At 39.7% G+C, this 23,162-nt stretch overlaps 4 protein-coding genes across 9 annotated transcripts in view; 1 reads left to right on the top strand and 3 right to left on the bottom strand.

The window, feature by feature from the left end:
* LOC108608105 overlaps window positions 1-10,939 on the bottom strand; it is a 31,051-nt gene extending 20,112 nt beyond the window's left edge. Inside the window, exons 1-2 of one of the 3 annotated variants that reach the window (XM_033294284.1) lie at window positions 10,801-10,939; window positions 2,028-2,334 (exon numbers count right to left, since the gene is read on the bottom strand). In XM_033294284.1, the coding sequence (XP_033150175.1) occupies window positions 2,028-2,114 (87 nt within the window). In that variant the 5' untranslated portion in view covers window positions 2,115-2,334; window positions 10,801-10,939. Of the gene's footprint in view, window positions 1-2,027; window positions 2,335-7,794; window positions 7,812-10,800 lie in introns of those variants that run through there. The other 2 variants (XM_017999319.2, XM_017999320.2) reach the window with 2 other exon arrangements.
* Window positions 10,940-14,783: 3,844 nt separating this feature from the next.
* LOC108594490 (early boundary activity protein 3) lies at window positions 14,784-16,339 on the bottom strand. Of its 4 annotated transcripts, none has more exons than XM_017979679.2 (2): window positions 16,053-16,339; window positions 14,784-16,003 (listed from the first exon to the last, which is right to left on the bottom strand). In XM_017979679.2, the coding sequence occupies exon 2, from the start codon at window positions 15,971-15,973 to the stop codon at window positions 14,867-14,869; it is 1,107 nt and encodes a 368-aa protein (XP_017835168.1). In that variant the 5' UTR covers window positions 15,974-16,003; window positions 16,053-16,339; the 3' UTR covers window positions 14,784-14,866. The 4 variants fall into 4 exon arrangements, with proteins under 4 accessions (XP_017835168.1, XP_017835169.1, XP_017835170.1 ...); XM_017979680.2 differs by having other exon boundaries at window positions 14,784-15,992; XM_017979681.2 differs by having other exon boundaries at window positions 14,784-15,987.
* A 1-nt stretch (window position 16,340) lies between these two features.
* LOC108594478 lies at window positions 16,341-19,435 on the bottom strand. The gene is made up of 2 exons (XM_017979665.2): window positions 19,286-19,435; window positions 16,341-17,883 (listed from the first exon to the last, which is right to left on the bottom strand). The coding sequence occupies exons 1-2, from the start codon at window positions 19,305-19,307 to the stop codon at window positions 16,448-16,450; spliced, it is 1,458 nt and encodes a 485-aa protein (XP_017835154.2). The 5' UTR covers window positions 19,308-19,435; the 3' UTR covers window positions 16,341-16,447.
* LOC108594488 (early boundary activity protein 1) lies at window positions 17,942-19,229 on the top strand. The gene is made up of 2 exons (XM_017979666.2): window positions 17,942-18,001; window positions 18,059-19,229. The coding sequence occupies exons 1-2, from the start codon at window positions 17,963-17,965 to the stop codon at window positions 19,196-19,198; spliced, it is 1,179 nt and encodes a 392-aa protein (XP_017835155.1). The 5' UTR covers window positions 17,942-17,962; the 3' UTR covers window positions 19,199-19,229.
* Window positions 19,436-23,162: the final 3,727 nt, after the last annotated feature.

Here is a 23,162-nt window from a genome sequence, read left to right as displayed (position 1 = left end):
CTACCATGCCCCCCGCACAAAAACTTCATTACACATGCACAAAGAAAATCGCCAATGCCAAAAACTTGTGGCTAATTTAAAACAAAATAAATTAAACTTATTTTCTAAAGTGCAAAGTTGAATTTAATAATAATTTTTGAATCAAAACTAGTTTTAGTTACCATAATAAATCAATTAAATTATTTTTGGAACATAGTGCCTATATGACTAATAATTAGACCTCAAATTTAGAGTATATGCATATTTTTTGTAGGATTAAGACAAATTAATTCTGATGACAACAGAGTTAGTTTCATTTAAAGTGTTGAAAGCTATGTGCATTTGTAATAATAATGATTACAAATGATTACAATATTTTCTTTGAAAAATCAGCCTGGGACTTCTTGTTGACCACAAGCTTAAGCTTGAAATATATTTTATTATATTTATTTTTGTTCTGTACAAAAAGAATTAAAAATTGATCTCAATCTAAACAAATGTTATCCATTATTTTAAATTGTTTTAAACAATCTTAAATAATCTAAAATTACTTTTCAATTAGACAGTTCACATTTAAAATAAGAATTATCTAATTGGTAATGATCACATTAAGTATTGACTACTTAACAGGTATGACAGGTATGGCACACATGTGTTTTAACTCTTAAGGCAGCACTTTGATTGCAATTTGCACAACTTCAGCTGCAATTTATTATCGAATATGTCCTTATTGGACTGTCCTTGAGTCGCTCTTCAACTGTTTTGTTTGCTTTTTAACAGCTGTTGTTTGCTACACATGTGAACTTGCGAAAAACTTTTCTCCTGACACTTCCTTTCGTGCAGTTTCCATCGCCATGTTTTTATTATTCAGAGCGAATACTTGCAGCTGTGACGGCCAACTGCGCATAATTTGGCGAATGCGAACTTTATGCCTTTTATGACAACTGTTCGAGCCAGATTAATTGAAGGCCAATGCAATCAGTTGCCAGTTTGCAGTTGGGATTGAACAAATTACAAGCAAAGCATTGACAGCAGTTTAAGCTGCCAGCGCATTGAACATTTAAGCTGCAAAGCATTTCACTCAGCTAAAGCTTTCGAAAATGCATTTGAAATGAATCTAGATTGCTTTGCGCATTAACTTTATAGTACAGTCCGCAACTCGGTATAAAAAATAAATGTTGAGATAATTTGTTAAACAAATTTTTAATGCGTTTTCGCTTTCACCGCGAAACTCTGCATTTGACTTTGCGTGTTGTTAATTATGTGGTCTTAACTAAAAGCTTTTAGGGTTGAAATACACAAGTATTGGACAGAATGCTCACATATAATAATCATTTTAATGGGTGCTCTAATAATTATAGACGGTACATCCTTATTCGTACTCAACATAATATTATAAGAATAAATGCAAATAACAAGTTTTAGTTCAATGCCAGGCAAATCAAAATGCAGATGATTTTCCGTTTCTTTCCTAAAAAAAACTTCAGGCCGAAATTAAAGCAGCTTATAGCTAGAATCTTCAAATAGTTTCAAATAAGATGCCTTGACTTATTTATTTTTTTTAGAATTTTAATTTTTGTGCATTGCACGCCGCAGTCCTTAAGAAAATATACAAATAGGTCTAATGCATTGAGTATAACATTGGATTAAAATGATTTCAAAATTTCCATTTAATTTAAAAGAAAAAACTAAAACCTTGAAGCTAAACTTGCTTTATTTAAGAAGTCATTTTCATTTTATAACTTATATTTTTAACCTTGAAAATTTACAATCTCAATTAAGCTCCGACTGATAGATGAATGCAAGAAATATTATAGCTTGTCGCGTAGTAACGCTGCTCAGTCGATAAGCAGCTTTTCAATTTGACAGTGAGTTGATGAGACTTCAGCGGAAGCAATTGAATCAAATGGGAATCAAAACCGAGAACTGGATTGCGCTACTAAACTTTTTATGATTAGAACTTCAATGTTCAATCAGTTACAAGAGCCATAGTCGATTTGTTTGTGGCTCATTCAATATTCATCGAATTGCAGCTTGTTAACACTTACCGTATTTAAATTGGTTATTTTGTCCAATTCGATAGCCGTGCTGCCGCGATGATGATGCAAATGATGCAGATGATGTGTCGTCAACATGTTGCAGCATTTATTGGCACACACACAGGCATGTAGGTAGGTTGGTAGCTTTTGGTTTAGCGAGCGCCGGCTAAATGAGACAATCCATCAACAGAGAGCCCACAGTCCAGAGCACACACAAGCAGCTTGACGGGATGCGTGGCACACAACACCTGCAAATTGCAGCTTGTTGCACTTAGCGTAGCATAATTCGAATCACAGCGCATGAATTTTGATCCATCTGCAACGATAACAGTGAAAATTGCTTCAAATCAAAATGCATATTAAACCGTTGTCTATGCGTGGCAGGCACCATGTCAACGCGTCGCTTTGCTTGCCACAAGGGCTTAACCGTGAGGGCTCGGCGCTTCCGGCACGTCCCATCATACGCTTAAAGCCATAGTCTGGCAATTTCTGTTTTTGTTAGACCCAGTACATCAAAATGCACAAAAGGTCTTATTAGTTTGTGAAATCAGAAGAAGGAGGCAAGCTGAGTCTGCGCTGAGCTGAGTCGTGATAGCCATGCCTGTCTTTATGAACAACTTGATACTTTATAATCATTTAATTATATGTTTAATCAGGTAATAAATAGATTACTAAGCAATTAATACATGATGGAAGTTTTTAAATATTTTGTGCATATATTTAGCGGTTGCTTCAATATATTTTAATTAGTGCCAAAATTGTTGGGTAAAAAGTCATAAGCTGTAATACTTTATTCATTCAATTATTTACTGACTTATTGTTTTACCGTATTTTCAAACATTTTTTTTTTTTGCTAAAATTTCCAACTGTTGCATTTTCCGATGCAAGTGCTTGATTTTCTTTTATATTCACTGCCTCTGTATTGGTTATCATTAAGTCGGCTGCACCCAACTGTCGCATTTCTTATTTTTTTTAGTGCTTGTCATGACAACACCGGAAGTGACAGTTTCCAAACCGCTATTGGCCATTTTGTAAGCGTTAACACTTCATTGGGCGCGCGCACTGGCGAAATTGCCAAGCTGACTGGCTCGTTACATGACTCAACCGCAGCCAGGGGCCAGTTACCGAGTTTTCGAGTTGACCAGTTTGCCGTTTCCGGCTTAACTGCAATTGGCCTTGTGGCCTGCCTGCTTGCCGAACACTTCAGCATAAATAAGCAAGCAAAAGTCCAGACTCGGTGGCAAGTTAAATGAAATTAAATTGAACGCTGCTCGCTCTCTGCTTGTTAAGCTATTGTCTATGGCTGCTTGTAATAGACAAGCACTCCGACAGCAACAACAACAACACGCTTGTTTGCACATTAGACGCTGGGAAATTGCATAAAATGCGAATAAAAATGGAAACAAAGCAGCAACACTGTTGCCAAGGTTAAGGCTGCTGAGCGACTGAGGCAGCGCGGCTAAAGGCAAACAAATAATGCATAGCAAAGCTTTAGGTAAATTGTTTGCATTTCCCGAAGCAGACTCATAGTTAAATATGCAGCCAGCTAAGGGAAAAGTTATGAGCATTGCAGCTAAATTAAAATTTCTATAAAAGATATTAAGCAGTAGTCCAATAGCAACAATAAAATGAGTATCTTGTTGTAGCTTAATCTGATGGTAGATACAAACGGTAAGCAATGTTATTATGGAACGATTTAAGTCAAGCCTTTTTTTTAAGCAAATAAGCGTAGACTAATGAAAATAAGCGATAATGATGAAGATTTGTTTAAATTGGCTTCAATCTCAGCAATTTTTGATAATATATTTTATAATTTACTTCTCTTTAGCTAATAAGCAATTGAGAAACAGTAGCAAGAAATTTGTTTACCTTCTCTTTGTACGTTTTTCATTAATAAATTTTGAATTAAGGACTAAAAGGTGGTTTTGATGCGCTTTTAAGTTAATGCCCTTCCACGTATTTTATTATAATTCTATAGTTTAGTAACTTATAATGTCTATATAATATGTCTATATAATATATACGCTTACATTATATCATGAATAAGATAGTTTTGCAGTTAAAATTAGTTCTATAGTTCTGATTTCTTTAATTTGACTGCCTGAAGCCTATTTTGGCGTAGAATCTGCATGAATGTCATATTCTTATTATTGCAATCACTATCATAACTAATTACAAAAAGTGTTTAAAAATAATTGTGTTTTGCATTTGATGTTAAAACGAATCATAAACATAATTCACGCCAACTTATTCTTGCTCAAGCAAATATTTTTGAATTTCCTTTGCAAATATTAAGCATGAAGAGAATACAAAAGTTTTTGCTCGTAAGAGCTGATTAACTGTTAACAAGTTAGCAGATAAGAGACTTAGCTTAGCAGTAAAACAGGTGGCACCGGAGTGGCGTTGACTAACGGTAAGTATATACGCCTTATTGTCCGTTGGCTGTTGTCTGTTGCGTTTGCGTGCTGTGCATGCAAATGGAAATGAAAGCGTGAATGAGAATGAAAATGTGCCTCATTAAGTTGTGTTGGCGTTGGAAAATATGCCTCGAAAGGATTAAGCCAACGCCAAGCGTTGCCCATTAAAGCACTCCACGCTCTCGCTCTTGCTCTTGCGCTTGCTCATGCTTTTGCTCTTGCGCTTCAATTCACTGGCAGCTGTGTTGTAATTAAAAACTTAAATGAAATATTTAAATGCAGTGCACTTAGCATTTATGAAATGTTAATGTGTATATGATTCACTTAGAGTCTGTCGGTCTGTCTGTCTGTCTGAGTGACTTGCTGGCGCTTTTGGATTATTATTTGATTTGCTTTTAAGCTGCCAGCTACAGCTGCTTTTAATTTAAATCAATTTGTTGCGAATACGCCGCGTAGCAAGTTTATTTTGAAAATTATAAGTCGCGCGTCAGCCGCAGTCTCAAGTTATAACAAAATGCCATAATCAGGCAAAATAAAACCCAGTTTAATGGCAAGCAAAAAGAAAACTGATTGTTGCCACAAACTCATGACTCAAGACTCGAGACTCGAGTATGTGTGCGCTGCCTGTTGCCGAAACTGTGGGAGCAGACATGCCAGAAACTCATTAGCTTTATTACAAATGCGCTGCCGAGTTGGGAGGCAGTAAGCCAGGCCATCGAGACTGTTACGGCTGACAGTCAAGATCTCGACTTGGATGCCAGGCAGTTGTATTAACTATTCATGTGTGCGTGTGTGTGTGTGTGTGTGTGTGAGAATAATTTTGACAAATGTATGATTAATTCAAGCATTTGGCAGTTGGAGCTTTAATTTTTTATGTACACATATGTGTGAGCAAATTAGCACTACATTAAAATGTGGTGGCAATGACAAAAAAGTTTGCTTTGTGGCAAAGGCTTAAAGTAAAAGAAGAATTTGTCTTTGTTTTATGTCAAATTTGCTGGAAATTTATGAGAGACTCAGACAAACAGATGGCAAGCCAGACGACAATGAGCAGACAACAGAAAAGGAAAAAGGCACAAAAGTAGAGCAAGAGCCTGAAGCCGGAAATGGCAAACGACTGAGAGCTGCGACTGGGCTAATGCCAATGCCAACACCGGATGCGGATGTGTGACACACATGCCAGCACTAGAAGCTTGCTATTGTTGCTCGAGCTCTCGAGTAGGCGTTGACTTTATTAAGCACTTGCTGAAGAAACAAAGGGCGCACAATTTCAAAATTCATGCACAAAAGCCAAAAGGCCAAAGGCAAAGCAGCGACGCACCTTGGACACAGTTGGGCTTGGGCACGTGCATTCTGCGCTGGCCTTGTCTGCGGGCATGCAAATCCACATGGAGTCTGGCCAAGACGCCGGCGCCTTCGCCCTCCCCTTCGCCTTGGATCACATTTGTTGCTTTTTGATATTTATTTGTGATATAAAAAGCAGCTCATAAATCAGCTGCGTAAACTTAGAATCTGAGCGAAACAAAAGATGGCAACACAAGTTTGTTGTTGGCCAGCAGCAGGTGCTGAGCGCGTCTTAGCCAAGTTATTTATGGCCCATGCCAAAGAGTTGCAACTGCGGCTTGTACTTTAGTACTCAAGGTCATTTGACTCTTGCTCATATACTAACTTTTTATTAAGCTAAACTAATTTGTGCTCATTTATATAAATTTAATCAAAAGCAGGCGCAATGTGGTTGCTTTTGTGCCACTTGGCAGCTTCTTACTTCGCTCGCTCTCTCTCTCTGTGTAAATCGCGCATTACTCAACAAAAGCTTAAAGTGCCATAAAAATGCCAAGGCGCATAATGCATGCTTCACTCACTTACACACACACACACACTCGCAAGCATTTACACACATGAGCAGGCACTGGAGTTTGCTTTTCCTTTCTTATATTTCAAGTAGCTGCTGCTGCGCCTTAAAGGCAAAAGGCAAAGGCAACGAAAAAAATGCTTAACGTATAACAGCACGCAAAGAATTTACTGGCCATGACCATGAAGCTGGCATATGCTGCTATAGTGTGGACTCTCATTTACACACACACACCACACAACACAACCACATACCTTGCTGACTAAAGTGTTGGGCTGGCAATGCGAAATGAGCTCGTAATCATAATCCAAAAACGACACATTGGGGCGCATTTAAACTGATTTCATTTTTGCTGTTTGTCTCCTTCTCTCTCTATGTGTGTGTGTGCGTGCGGACATTGACGGACATAACAGCAAGGATAACAGCAGTGTAGCGGAAATATGTTGAACGCATGTCTTGGCACGCACGCATCTTCAAGGACAGGCCAAAATTATAATGAATTTGTCCTGCATACGCTTGTTATATTTGAAATGCGTGGCTCGATACAGTAATAAGCACACACTTATGCATAAATGTAGACGTACACAGTGAAAAAAGTATAAAGCATAAATGCAGACCGCAGACATAGGCATTCTAATTTCCTATCGTTGAGTCATGACCATTTTCTGTGAAAATCCAGCAAGATTTGCCAAGAGCTTCAAAGAAGTGTTAAACTGTAGTAAAGCAGAATAGCGTTCAAAAAGAAAATTGCCAAATAAATGTTTTTTAACTATTGTATAAATGTACTTTGGTAATATCTTTGGATATATTTCTATTAAATTCAATTTAGAACATTGAGCTTTCCGCAGTGCATTTAAAAAAATACAGAACTGAAAAGCAGAATACGTATACGCAATGCATTCTTATATGGAGTTAGGCGTGGCCAAAGACAGCCAAATTTTTCTATAAATATATGCTATAAGCAATGTATAACAAGTTTCAATTTGATTAGTTCAATATTAGAATTATTGATAACATACCAGCAATTGGGCCCAACGTGCATTAAAAGCATTGAATGGTTATTAATTTTCTCAGTCCAGGTAGGAATTTGAGTTGGGGAACCAGAACAGCCCTCTAACTCTATATCAATGGACACTTCTTAAGGATAAGAAAAGAGACTTAACTGGCATGCAAAATTAACTCAGCGGAACATAAAATTCTAAAATTACCAGTACTGGCTGATGCTCAGTTTAAAATTCCTTTTTTACTCTATTCTGAAAAAAATGCTGTAACTCTCACTTCACACCCATTTGTTTTGCACAGTGTACCCCCAAATTGAATTCACACTTTGTTGACAGCAGACAACTTCCTTCGGCTTGCTCTACGCCGATGGAGCTGCGCTGATAAACAGTTAAGTGTCTTTTGTTGAGCGAGTCCTTGGACATGAAATAAATACGAAATGTTATTGTATGCCCCACACATTGAATGAAACAAAGCGAGCTCTATATAAATATATACATGTATTTACTTGAACAAATTTCCATATTTCCTTTCGCTTTCCGACTGCAACATTTCAATCAGTGCTGACGCTGTTGGCGATTAAGCTTATTGTTGGTTAACAAAATAAATTGAATTAAAGCCATCAAAAGTTATGTCCATAGAATTCTCGGCTTCAATTGAAGCACATAAGTAGCTTTGTGTGTAGTTGGGGGCCAAAAGTTTTGACTTGTGCATTGGTCAAGTTAATCATCAAGTTTCAAATTAAAACGTAATTAAAGCAAGTTGAGCAATTGAACACTTGGCGAGCTTTAGTTCAGGGCATAGCTTAAGAGTTTGTGACGTAAACTCATTGGTAATTAAATTCAAGTTTTGTGTGCTTTGTCCTTAGTTCGTTCCTTTATTCAAGTCGTATGCGCAAAAGCAAAATTTGCCATTTATTTGAGCTGAGAACACAAGTGTGTCAAGCGTTAGTTGAGCGATATATGAGTGGGTGCTAGGGGCTGGGGCTGGGGGTGCGTATGAGTATTGCCAAAGGGTAAGCGTCCTTGGCCGGCTTTAAAAAGCTCATGAAAAGATGAATGCGTGTGGTGTGGCAAGCAGACAAATTTGGGGCAAAACCCAAATGGGTTAAGCTAACAGCTGGTTACTCAGCTAAAGTGACACTTGGACATGTTGGATTACTCTCGCAGCAACAAATAGCAGCCCACCCAACAGGCTTAGAGTGAGCTTTAATGAGCTTTAAGTCTTTCGTTAAGTATGCCCGAGTGCCTGACAATATTAAGAGGATAACTAAGAACAATAACTTGTTGTTTGCTTACTTTTGAGCTTTCATATTTTTTAACAGCTGAGCTTAATTTTTAATGCAATTATTGTGTGTTGCCCAAACAAGAGCTTTAGTCCACTATAAACTTTAGTATTTAATGTCAGTATTTGCAAAAGAAGTAAAACGTCTTTACTGCTAAAATATAAAACGAACCATTAACTTGACACACTTGCCTCTACTTGTAGCAAATGCTTGAGAAAATCACCTTTGGCTTTGGTGTTCGTATTTTTATACACTTGAGCAATATTATAATGTAAAGGGGTATAGCGAAGTTGTGATAGTGTATGTAACAAAGCGAAGAAGGCTTAGTAGGCAAGTTAAGCTTATTCGATTGAGTCCCGTCCGTACGTCTCTCAATTCAGTGTTCTGGACCGATGCTAAAATTACTTCAATCGGTTTTTGTATAAATAGTTTATTCAAATTTTAATTTCCCATTCAATCAAGCAGTCTAGTCAAGTCCCTGCTGCAATCAAACTCAAAGTGTATCAAAAAGCTGTAAGCCCCCAAATTTTGTTGCTTTCTTATTGCCTAATGCACTGTCATAACTCAAGGGCTAAGGATTTGAAATTATGCACAAATCTGTGTTTTTATGGCCGCCGAACAGCAATAACAATAACAACTGCTTTGGGGGCTGCTTCACTTGCAACTCGAACTCGAACTTTGTGTCATAAACTCGCAACATTTTGACAATTTATTTATGGCCCAACACACGCGTCAAGTTAAATATAAATAAAATGATGATAAATAGAAATTTAATAGCCCGCAATCGCTTGTAGAACAAAAAAAGGAATTATGACATTTAATTGCATTTTGAATGTGTGTGTGTGTGTCAGCTTTGTTGTATTGTGCTCAATGCGACTTTTGATACACGCGCGCTACACACTCTTTCTATCTCTCTCCCTCTCTTAGTTGCAGTTGCTGTTGTTGTTGTTGTGCATGGAAGCGAGTGCAAGGGCGCGAGAGAAGCTACTAGCTAGCAGCTAAGGCAGGCGGCTTGTTTGTTTGCATTTGCATTTCATTAAAATACTACACACACACACACACACACATGCACATGAAGGTAGGCAGGCAGCTCGACGACAGTTTGCCTCAAGGCAACTCGGCTGATGGATGCGCCGAGGGGCGAAGCGGACTTGATAGCTGCCATTGAGCGTGAAGATCAAAAGCATGAGAACAACAACAAGTGCCCAACTACTTTTTCTACATATATGTGTATACTTTTTTTTTTTTGGCTTGCACTATGACTTGCTGCAGGGCGTGCCGCAATTGCTTTGACACAACGTGACAGGCCTAAGGCGCATTAAGTATACGTCACATGGTGCAAATGAAATGTTTCAATTAGTTTACGTTACGCCTGTATAAACACAAATAGACCGCAACAAGCAAAGGAAATAATGACAAACAATAAAACTGCTGCTCAAATTAGGCTAACCTATCAGTCCACCTGGCTGACCAGCTGGCTAAGCAAACAAAGCCGTGTCGTCTCGTCTCGGCGCTAATGCGCTTGTGGGTAGGCGCACCTTCAGGCCTTTGGTCAGATAATTGTCTTTGTTCTGTGCGGCAAATGTTTTTATTTCACTTCATTTTTTATATACACACACTTTGCTTGCAGAACAAAAACGGGCGAGATAGAAACAGAGAGAGAGAGCGCGAGTGTGTCAGCTATTTTTCCGCTTATTTTATCACGTTTTTGTGTCTCTCTTATTTTTATTTTTTTTTTTTTTTGTATGCTCAGCTGTGTACAGACAGGTAGCAATATGCAAATCAAACAAAGAACTTTCAGTGTTTGCGGCCCCTGACAGCACAACACTGCGGCTGGTGGCAGGTGGCAAGTGGCAAGTGGCAAGTTGCCGTATGACAGCAGAGCTTGGGGGGCAGCCCAAAATGCCCATCAATATGGATTCCACGTGCCCAAGAGCAAAATATTTAAAAAGGCGTTGATCTAATGCGATTTCAGCTAAATGTCCGCAATTTCTTCTTCTCAGCTGGCAATTTATTTAGCGAAAATTTGATTTTATTAAATGATTTATTATATTTTATGTTGAGCTGATAAACGTGTTGTAAATTGAAGTTGAAGCTCTCAATTGTATAAAATATGCTTTAAAGTCTTGTTGTTTATTTAGAAAAATGATGGACGCACAATTTCCGAATAAATTTAATGAGCTTTGCTAGTTAATTAGTTACATTGTGGTTTCGTTTGCTGGCACTGACCATTTCGATTTGATTTGCACAGAATTGTTTTGTTGTTGACCACAGCGCGTAGCGTATACGCCTCGTGTGCGTTTGCGAGCTTCGTCTTTGGACTTGTTGTCGCCTGAACATGCGCGTCGCGTGTGCTCTCGACTCAATGTCTGTGTTACGACTGAGCCAACAGCAAGCAGCAGCAGCAGGCACCCACACTGGCTGGCCAGAGGCTGTACGCTGTTACCAAAAACGTTTGAGTGCTGTTAAAGCCTAACAGTTTGGCTCAAGCAGGTTCATTCATAATTATTTCAACACTGCAATGCAGTGGGCAATGGGCAAAGTTGAGAATCAATTTGGTTGAACAAAAATGTCTCACTGGGGAACAACTGAGCTTTTGGCTGTTAATGAGTTTGCCTTTATTTTTGCTCGCTGCTTGTTTTTGTTGTTGTCGTGATTGCTAGCTACAATACTTATTTTATATATGAATGTGCTATGAGCTGAGCATGTTGACCTTTCTTTTTTTTAAGTCAAATGGCTAGCATAACAAATAAATGCGCGTGAAATGCCAAAAAAAGGAAAAGCAACTGAACAAGAAAGATGACGACGCATAAGCAGAGCACATAAGCAAAATGCCAATGCCAATGCCAAGGCAATCAAGAGAATTTCTTCTGAACAAATGGCAAGGCAAATATACAAAGCAGCGCATACAAGTAAGTCAACTATTTGCACGAGCTGATGCTTGATGATAATGTAGCTGATGATGTTTATGATGGGGGGTATTCTTAAGCACACACACACACTTAGAGAGAGGGAGAGTTGGCTTGAGGGCTGCCACTAACAAGCCATAAGTTCGTAAGCACTTGTATTCCTGTGGGTTTTCACTTTAAGTTACCCCAGCGTTTAAGCTGCAGCATGGCCCGTTTGTGGTGCAGCACATGTTATTGCAACTACATAATAAATGAAAAATAAAAATAAACAGCAAGCGCTGCAGCGCTTTTGTTGGCTTTATCATGTGGCCACCGTCTCATGTTTTTATTTTTGTTGTCGCTCACTCTCTCTCTCATTGTTTGCTTACTCTTTTAGCATACACTCAAAAGTTATAAGCTAAGCTGAATTTATTGTGCTGCAGCCATAGCTTATGGCTTAGACAAACAACTGCTAAATTAGACCACCACACACACACACACACACGCTTTCGCTAAAGCTTTGTATCCTAGCTCTGCCGTTGGACTGTCGCCCAACTGTCTGTTTCCAGCTGCGCTGCGCTGTGGGCCGCCTTGGCATGAGCCACTCACTTGCTGTGAGTTTATTAAACCAAATTGCTGGCTTTTATCTCTGCTAGTGACTGCATACATTGCAGTTTAAAGAATTATCGCTAAACAGCAGACTAATTGTCAAAATAAACGTGCTTAAAAAATTAAAATAAGCTTCAGCGCATGATGTACGTACACATAGGTGAATGCCAGCGGCAGAGGCGTCAGCAGTTTATAGTTACTTTAAACTATATATCGTATGTATTTCCATATATAATAGGCTAACCGACAAGGATATAGACTCAAAACTAAACAATGATAACAAATACAATGGGTCACTTTTTGTAAGTCACTTTTAGATATAAAGAGAACGTGAAGAAATGAGCTGCCGCGTATTTTATTAAATACATAATAATTTAGCAAACAAATGAAATTAAATTATTATTAATTTTATATTTTTATATATTTAATATCAACTGTCCTGGGTTTTCTGTAAACTTGTTCTTAAATAAATCCACAGCTTCACCTTGACATTACAAACTGTCAAATTACTTACTCCAATTACCCGAAATTAATGCAAATAATCAACATAACATTTAAATTATACATTTATTGGAAATACTCTGACTTCTTATGTACTTACTCTCTTATCTCAATGAAAAATTTCAGCATATGGAAAGAGTGCAATTTATAAAGAGCAAACGCCAGGAAAAAAAGCGTCATTTTATCATTTTGATCCCCTAGACAGTAATTTAATTAGCATTTTAATCTTAATTTCTAACATCCGCGTACCTGGCTACGGCCATGGCTGCGTGCATGCTGCCTAAGCATAGTAATGAAGGTAAAAGTTGTTAATTAGTTGCTGTTGCAGTCAAATTTAAAACAAACTTTTATAGCAGCAACACTTTGCTGCAGCAACGAGTCGTATACGTAACATACGATGTGTTTAAAGCAGCGCAAGTTTATTTAAAGCAATTCAAACTGATTTATGTGCATATTATGCGATAATTTCTACATCACTCTTCTCAGCACTTAATCACACTATCATCGAGCGCTCATAATGCTGCAAGAACAAAAACACAGAGCAGCCGTCGAGTTCATCAATTTATAAGCATTTTAGTCGCCTCGTCTGTATACACTGACAACGATTTTGTAGCGCTGGGAGCTCTCGCTTGCTGCCCTACTGGGAATATTGACTTGCTGATTATTTTTATTTGCGCTCGCAAACGTTTGAATTGAGACATAAAACTATGCGCGATGCCCAAGCCAAATATAAACATTTATACACGATTAAGTGTGCTTGTTTATTTAGATGTTTGGTTTAGTGCTTCCGTTACTGCTGCTGCTGCTGCATGCCCCCCGAGCCCAGCAGATATTGCGTATACGCCGCATTAAATCGAGCAGAATGAGATAGCGCAAGTCGAATGAGAAAACAAAAACAAATGAATGAAAATAGCCCCCGAAAATATTTAATCCAGCTTAAAGTGCTGCACATAAGCTAAGCTGCTGTGGTTTCGTCTTCAGAGCTTTGAAATTCAATAAAACAAACAGCGCACATAAATCAATAAAAAACTAATCAAAAAATAAAAAACAAAGCAATTGAAGAAGGCAACGTGTGTTTGTAAATTAATTGCCACACACACACACACACATGTGTGTTTGTTTATTTGTGTGTGGGTGGGTGTGTGTGTGTAAGTAATTGTCTCTGACTGCGAAAGGAAAACAAAGCACAACAAGCAGCCAAATTGAAAGCTAGACGTTTGCCTTCGTCAATCTCTCTCGCTGCAAACCAATTAAATTGAAAGCATTATGTTACAAATGTTATTGTCTCTTCCACAATTTCGGCCACTTTAGCATTTCAGCTTATGCAAATGCAACAGACGGCAGCATGGCGCATGGACTCCGCGCCATGACAAACCCAAGCCACTGGCTTTAATGCTCATTAGAGCGTCGCATTCAGTCCCTACTTGCCCCATCAGCAGCTTTGCCACTGCTGCTGCTGTGGCTTTCTCCATATTTGCAATTACATTCGCATAACATTTTTATCTGAAGTTTAGGCAAATGCCCACCCAGTTGCTAAATCCAGCCCTTAAAAATGCAAAGCAACATTCGTTCCACGCGTTCTGTGCTTAATTCAAGTTCACTGCGACTGCTTTGGGCGCGCCTTAAGCCCAGTAAAGAATTGCATGCAATTAATTTGAACTTACGACTGTGAAAAGCCACTGAAAATAAAAGTGGTAACTGAAATTGCATTCTAGCAACTGATTTCATATATGTATCTACTACATACATATGTATCTGCAAATATTTATAAGAATAGGAAACGTAAAAAAGCCTGAAATTGAATAAGAAATTTAAGAAAAATACTGGCTTATGATATCTTATTTAACCACCTTTAAGTTCTATACTCTTTAATCTTTTCGTTTAAAGTAAGTACGCAAAGGAGACTTATTGAAGCTGCAGTGAATAAGTATGCAAGCTAATTTAAATTTAAATGTGTTCTGGAGCATATAATAATGGTGGTACCTGATCCAGTTTTAGCGCCTTGTTTCCTGCCTGCCATTTGCTAAAATCAGATCAGTTCTTCAATACGATCTTTAATGAGCTCAAGAGCTCATTGATCGAGATAATGCCACACAAATAGCTTCAAATATATTCAAATTCAAATTTTTAATTTTATGTATTGATAATATAGATTTATTTGTATTATTTTAGCATAGAGCTTAATTAACTTGAAGTTTTCTTTTAATACGAGTGCAAAATTGTTTAGCTGAAAGTTTATAACTTTCTTCAATCAGGAACTTAAATCTATGTATGTTTATCTATAATAAATTTCCGCTTCAAACATCGCTCATGTGGCACTGGAGATTCCTGTTGATGTTATCAACCATGTCGAAGGCCTCAATGATCATGTCCGCCTCGCTTTGCGCCTTCTCGCTCATCTGCTCCAGACTGCGACGCAGCTGCTTATGCTCACCATTAGCATCGCGCTGCTCGGCACGCTGGAAGATCGTGCTGCTGGTGCGAGCAAACAGCGCTGCAGTGCCGCTGCCTTGGAGCAGCTGTTGCTCCAGCTCTTCCGCCTTTGGAAAGTCCAGATTGAGAGCGAACTCACGCAGCTTCTCATGCTTGGCCAGCATTTGCTGCTTTTCGCCAAAGCCAATGACAACCGCTTGGAGCACCACCTCGCTGCCTGGCAGCTGCACATAGGCAATGACATCCTTGAAGAGATTCTCCTGGCGCCACACAGTCTGACTGTATTGAATGACCTGATAGACGACAGTCTCGGGCTCCGGACTGTATTGCACCAACAGCCAGCTCTGCTCGTCCAGACCCTGTTGCTGCTGTGCTGCGTCCAGTTGCTCATCGAAGGCTTGATCAAAGCAGCGCGCCTTCAAATGCAGCAGCATCTTCTCCATATGGTCGCGGCCCTCGTGGGTATAGAGCATATGACCCAGACAGCCGGGCGCCACCTTAATCACAGGTGTGCCGCCCAGCTCTGGATTGCTGCTCAGCCAGACGACGCGTTGCGCTGACATGAGTTTCTGCACGAGACGTGGACCGCAGGCGGAGGTTTCATCCTCTGTATACTGCACCAGCAACTGCTTGTCATGCTCATAGTCACGCTGCTCCTTGCTCATGGACAGCAGCGCGGCGTCCACCAGCTTGCGCTCATCGGCAGCCAAAATAAGTTTCGCCTCCACTTGCTTGCCCTCCAAACGGAACTTGACAATGCGCGTCATGTACTTGTCCGAGACATCCGACTCCAGCAGCTCCATGCTATGCAGCACGCACAACTGTCTGCTGCCATTGGGCTGACCCTGCTTCAGGCAGCCCTCGTCCACTTCGGCCAGGAACCAGGAGAGACGCGTTGCAGCTGCTGCCGGATTGGCTACGACGGCGTTCGCCGAGTCATCCAGACCACTGTCATTGCTAATGTTGCTCATGTTGTTGATGCTTGCTTTGCTTTAGACAAACTGTTGATGTTACAAGACTGACAATTGCTTTTAAAGGCGCCGCACTCACCCACAATTAGTTAGTCAGGTAGTCACTTCGATTTATGATGTACAGTTGGTAACGGCTTAGCGAACTTTTACCTAATTGTCACAGCTGCGCGGGCTAGTGACAATAAAATATTTCCACTTAAGCTGTTTGGTTTTTATTTTATGATGGTGCTGGGATTTTTACACATGCAGCTGTTCAGTCAGGTAAAAATTCAAATTAGTGCTAGACTGTACAGCAAAATAATTGGAATTAGTTTATGGCAGCAACAATTGGCTTAAGCAACTATTGGAAATTAAATTAATAAGCCTATCACACTATTTTTATTAGAAACATAATTAAAAGTTAATTTGCAACACTAAGCTGCGCTTATCGATAAACAGCAATCGAGCAATGTGCAGCGCTAGTTTTCATCTCAATCAGCTGATCGTTCTATGTTGAAATTGCTTTATCACAGTGTTTATAAGCTTGCAAATATTTGAATCTTCAATTTGGGGATCCTCTGATATTTCAGGCACTAAAGTGGGCGCTACGCCTCTAGCTACTGCTGCTACTTCTTGTGGCAACTGCAGTCGCATGTATGAGGGCCTATTGGCATCTCGCTCGCACGCTACAAACTCAAAGGGTATGCCAAAGCTGCGGCCAATAGGGCGAATCGTATTGCGCACATCGATTACATTCAAGGTAAATATTTGGTCAAAGACACCCAAGTTGACGGCTTGCTCAATGGCTCGATGGCTGGCCAGCAGACAGCCCAGCACTTGATGCGTTTGCATGTCCTGGACACTCACATGATAAAGATTATCGGCGCGCAGCAGCACCATCAACATGATCTCGTAGCAACAGCGTTTGCCCATCAGCCGACGCAGCTCCGGCGTCAGTTCATCCAGCACAGGCAGCTCTTTGTCCTTGCACAACTGACAGACGCTCGAGACTTGCGCTTCAAGCGCAAAGTTGGAGGCACTCGAGGCGGATTTGCAGCTAAAGGCGGCAGCTGAAGCACATTTGGGGCCAGTGGCTGTCTGCTGTTGGCTTTTCAAGCACCGAAGCGCCTCCTCAAGTTGTCTGCTCTGCTGCTGCTGTCTGGCCAACTGTTGTTGCAGCTCAAGCATTTGTTTGGACAGCTCGGCCACATGTTTGCAACGCGCACATTCGCCTTGAGAGTCAAGCTCAGTGTTTGCTTGATAATGGAAATGCTGGTTGGACTTTTGTTTCAGCACTCTAGGCATTGTTGTTAGATGAGCTGATTGCTCATCTTTATGCGGATGATTATATTGAGCAGCATGTCTACGCTCTGGCTCATTCGTTACTTTAACTTCTTCATGCTCGTGCAGCAATTCTAAGCTATCCCGCGGAAGTTTATGCCCCACATTATGCTTTGCTGTATGCAATCCTTTGTGATAGGGTGTGACACGCTGCAGAAATTTACGCAGTCCCACCAGCTTGGGTGAATTGAGTCTGCGCGTTTCTTCTTCGCGATCAGTTTTGTATATAGGATTCTTCATAGCATGTCGCGCATTCTTGTCAATCATAAATAGCTTTTCAGACTGCGTGCCCTGCTCCACTTGCGGCTCCATTTGAGTTGCCACATCTACTTGCTTGGGCCATAACTCAGTGTATCCTGCAGTTTGCGTTTGCTTATGTTGCACGTAGACAGTTTGCGTGCTGGCGCTGGCAGTGGCAAAGCTTTTAGCCAATGCTGCTATAGGATCCTGCTCGTCATAGAGTATGGAACAGATGCGACATTTTCTAGCAGGTAGACGTTCATTAGCTCTAGGACAGCAGCTGTTGCTGCTGCTGCTGCGAGACGGGTATTCAGGTAGACTGCATGGGTTAGGGCTTGGCCTCCAGGCATCTGCGGATTGAAAAGGTTTTAAAGCTATTTTATTATTCGCAGGCATACCTAGGCGGCGGCTATATAAGCGCTCTAGCCTATGAAGCAAGCAATTAGTCTACAAGCTACAGTTGCCATGGTAAGTTGTGTAAATATTGCTGAAAATAAAACTTATTATAATATTATTGATCTGTAGATAAATCGCCGTCAACGCTTGGAGTTTGCCTTGAGCATTTTGCCCTACAATCACACTGATGCTAGACTGTCTGGCTCGCAGCGGCAGGTGGAGCAGATCATAGCCAGGCTTCGCACAGATGACACTTCAGCTGAAGAAGAAAGCGACGATGAGAAGCAGCGTCGCGCTCAAGGCTTTGCCGAACAGACTATGCGGCAAATCGAGCAGGCGGAGCTGCTGCAAACGCTGCCAAAGCAAAAGCTAAGCACGCTAGTGACGCTAACGATGGCAGCGGAGAAACTGCTGAAGTCGCAATGCAAGCAGGAGCCCCAAGAGGAATTTGACTCGCATTTGTCACAGGAAGATTCCTTTGCAGATTTTGATCGTCGTGAACTGCTGGAGAACAGCATTGAAGTATTGAATGCAGCGCGTATTAAGATGCTGCAACGTTGGGAGCGCAGCAAGCGCAAGGCACTAGATCTGCTGACTATAGAGATTGACAAAGTGCAGACTATGGATCAGGCGCATTCGCAGCGAGCGGCACACTTTGAGCAGTTCTGCGATGGCACCGATGAGTTGAATACTTCGACGCCCAAGACCAATGACGAGGACGATGATGAGGAAAAGGAAAACGCGCATAAGCAACAGCACGATGTGGGCTTTGAGATAGACGACGACGACGAGGAGTATGTGCCCTACAGCAACGAGCGTCCGGGCAAGCGCAAGCCTCAGAAGAAACCCGTGACCTCAACGCCACGCGACAAGCGCCACTGCCCTGGCATTGAGTTCGACCAGGACACCAGCTCACCCATGGTCACCATTGGGCCCAATGGCACGCAAGTTGCGCGCAGCTGCCTGCAGGCCATCAACTGGAATCTCTCGGGTCCAGCCATAACTCGCAAGCTCCTCTGTGAAATCTTCGATCGCACTACGCTCGCCTTTCACACGCTCTCGGGCAAGCCGTCGCCTGCGTTCAAAGACTGCGCCCGTCCCAGCAAGCAGCAGCTGGATCCACTCAAAGTGGCCGATCTTGTCTATTTGATGACCAGCAGCATGGAGATGACGCCACGCGAAGTGCGCACTGCCATCACCACCAAGTGCGCCGACGAGAACAAAATGCTACGCACGCGCCTCCAAAAGCGACCACGCAAGACTCTCTAAGCTCAACTATACGCCCCACTTTAGTTTTAACCCCCAGTGCATCGAATAAATTAATTTTTTAAGCTCTTTTTTTTAACAAGAATATACCTGTACTCTCATTGCATTGCATTATGCTTAAGCTTTTGCCTACTGCTTCAGTTACATTCACAAATTGTCCATTGAATTGCTTTAAGCTAAAAGAGTTAGTTGCTAAACATTTTGGAATTTTAAAAGTCAAGTTTCGAAAGGTTAAGTCGATAGATCTAAAAACTTTTATATTTGTACACATTAATATTTAGAATAAATGCATTCAGATTTTAATTGGGAAACTCTTTATCTTTATTTAGCGCCAGTTCGAAGTCTATTAAGCCCAAAATTCACATCGACTAACGCACTGCAATATTATTTGCTATACCCGGCACTCTGTTATTCCATTTTAATAAAACTCTATTAACTAGTTGGCTCATAAAATGCTAATCATGGGCGTAGCTCAAGTAGAAGCCGCAAAGTTCATTTCGAAAATTTACATATTTTGGAGCTCTGTGATTTATTCTAAATTGCCAAAAATCAATACACATTTTTAATTGGTTTTTCAATTATTTATATTCGACTCCAATCTAAAAAAATGTTTAGTTTAAGTTTAGTTTGTATACTTAACTTTGTTACGCTCTTAACATATATGGAAACCAATTCAATTAAAAATCGTCCCGCCCCCTAAATTACTCCCATGACACTAATGTGCATATTCAATGCATTTACAAATATATATATTGCAATATATTTTGTTATAAATCTCAAAAAAAAAAGGCGAACATTGTGTGCAAAAGTTCGCAAGTGGCTTGGGCATAGGATTTGGCCAGGACAATGCATTATTTATTGGCTCTATAAACTAGTCAATATTGTGACTGAGTTGAAAATATTGCGTAGTTATTTATCACACACACACATGCACACGTGTATGCTTGGAAAAAGTACAAAGTATGCATAAAGAAGAACATAATAAATAGAATAATCAATTTTCAGTTGGCTGCTGTTGAAATCGTGTGAATGTTTTTACAACTAGTAAATATTTTATGCATATGCAAATGAATTTCTTCTTTAGCTTTAGATTTGAATATATTTCTGGATTTGTTTGTTTGACTTTTTATGCATAGAAAAGTTGTTGTCGCCGAGACTTTTGTCACACATTCTACAAGCCGCAGAGCCTAAACTAAAAGATTAGACTATCATATACATAAACACACATGTATGTATATAGCAGGCATATATATAAACTGTCATTTAACTTGCCACAAATTGCAAAACAAAATTGGCTTAGCTGCTGACAAAGTTGCCAATAAATATCACATAACTAAACTTAGGCAGAGGCTAACAGAACAAAAACCGCTACACAGAGAGCAGAGCATACATCAAAGTGAAATTTATATAAATCAAACGCACACAAACACAGTGAAGCGTCTAACTGTGTGTAGCTTGACAGCAAATTGAAACATTACATAAACAATTTCCTTACTGCTGTATTTTAGATACACTTTGTTGCTTATAAATAGGTAGCAAGGGTGTCGACAGGCTTTGCCCAGTATTCAAATTATCGAATCTATATAGAAATTAAATCCTTTTTGTTGTTTTTATCTTGTTATCTTGCTATCTTATCTTATTACAGATATTTATTACACAAGTATTGATTAAATTCATTAAAATATACTCGTGAACTAACCGAATGATTAAGATTGCTGTCATGTTTATAATTGAGTTGGTAATTGCTAAAACAAACTCTTTAGATTAAGTGAAATTAGTTCCCTTCAACATAATCTTTATATATTTATACATATATACATATTTATATATCATTAATAACCAAAAAAGAATCTAAATAAATAACTCACTAGCTAAAAATAATATAAAACCAAATTGGATTGGATTTTTTCCCATCCTTACAACAAATACTTGAAATTTGAGCACCAAAGTGTATATCAAAGTTGAACGTATTGCTTATTTATATGTCTTACTATATGTTGCATGCTGTGCTACGTTTGCTTTCCATTTTTGATTGAGTTTAAAGCAAAATGGCTCAAAGAGTAGCATTAGATTGATAACATTTAAATTTTAAAGCATGTTTATTTGAGCAGACAAAAGCTCGACTCGACTCTCGAGCCATGACGTTGACCAAAAATAATGCGCTAAAAATATACACAACAAGTACATATGTGTGTGTGTGTGTGAGTCTGGCAGAAAATTAAGTCATTATTCTTGGCAAAAGTCACGTTTGTGTAAAGACCTGGGCCATAAAAAAGAAAATCAAAGTCACACTTTAGCTCCAGCCAAGTCGAACCTCCAGCCTCCAGCCAACTCTTATAGCGTGTGCTTTGTGCTCGACATTTACCCTTTCGTGTCTGTATGTCCTGCGTCCTGTGTGCAAAATGTGTCACCGGCAGTCGTGCGTTGCCAGCCACAAGGCAAAGCCAGCAGAGCTACAGCAAAATATACAGCTTCGGCCTCAACTTACTGTCTGCCGATTGCTGGCAATGACATTTACACTTCAGCTGCTGTTTGGCTTGAAATTTGAAGCCAAGCCGCAAGATGATGAATGAATGTCATGTCATCATCAAGCTGCAAAAACGCGCTTGGCTACTCAAGCTTGCCAACACCTTCTATAGTCCATTAAGTTTTGCAGAGAACACAAAACGCTTAGCCACAACACACAGCAATTAAAGTTTATGCTGGCAAATAAATGCGCCTTAAAGGCTTTAGCCAAAGCCAAGCTGTCAGCAAGCGATGCAGTCTGTGAGCTTCAGCTTCAAAGTATTTGTGTGAAATGCGATTTCGTTGCTCATTCATAATTAGCAAGCAAGCATGTTCGCTTGCGAGCTCGCCCGTAAGTCAATTAGTTGTGGCTATGGGTTTAGTTTTTCGTAGCCAAATGCAGCGTAAAATGAAAATTTTAATAATGCAAATGCATTTGCCTAGCGCAGGCAGCAGGCAGCAGCTAGCTTGTTGCATGCAACACACGGCACAGGGGCATTTGCAGCAGATTGCATTGCTGCCTTTTGTGGCCGTGTCAGTTATTATGAATACACTGTACAAGAAATTTATACATTCAGCCTTGGCTTAAATACATTGAAGCGAATCTTAAGGCTAGTAATCTACACTGGCTTATAAACCTTCAAAAATAGATATAATTAGATATAATTCAGAAAGCTCAATTGAAGATCCTAAGAAATATTACTAAGATATGAAAACATGCATAAAGATATGAAATCTAAAAGTTTGAAGTAAAACTTCCGTTCCACTCCAATAGACTTGCGCAGTCTTTAATTTGGCCTCGACTCCAGCAACCTCCCACCCAGCAATAATAGTCAAAGCCGTATTTATACTAATTACTATATTAGCAGCGAGCTTTATATTCCATACATGATTTGTGATAAGTGTCCCAACTACGGAATGTAATAGGTAGATTAGCTTCAAGTTTTATTGTATCATACATTTTGATCACTGGTAGTAATGTGACGAAATTTCCAAGCAATATTTGTTATTCCTAAATGATATTCTTTTCCAGATGAATCTTTTGTAAAACTTGTAAAACAAGTTCATGTTTGCAGTTTAACAAAACCTTATTATAGTCTTCAGCTAATCCTAATAAATTTTTTAAAGGTAATGAGAAATTAAACTCGTTTCCTACATTAAAATTAGCTGTAGCTCCACCCCAATCTGAATTATATTGTCTTATATATACATATATGGTAATTATAAATAGTTATATTTTGTCGTTAGAGAAAACATTCGACAGTAAATCTCAGTATAAAAAATGTACAAAGTATAAAGTGTATAAAAAAATACTGAGCTCTACGTTTTTATTCCTTCTATGTTTGCCAGCAGCTTTTCGCACAGTGTACTAGTACAGTGTGCCATTGGCCATGTGCCATCAGGCTGCTCGTCATTTTGAGCAGCGGCAGCAACAACAACTTCATCATCTGCTTGTCGTTTT

The sequence above is a fragment of the Drosophila busckii genome, chromosome 2L (assembly GCF_011750605.1).
Source record: "Drosophila busckii strain San Diego stock center, stock number 13000-0081.31 chromosome 2L, ASM1175060v1, whole genome shotgun sequence".
Classification (NCBI taxonomy): Eukaryota; Metazoa; Arthropoda; class Insecta; order Diptera; family Drosophilidae; genus Drosophila; species Drosophila busckii.
The sequence above is the reverse complement of the archived record's forward strand: the minus strand, read 5'-3'. Positions and strand labels throughout refer to the sequence as shown.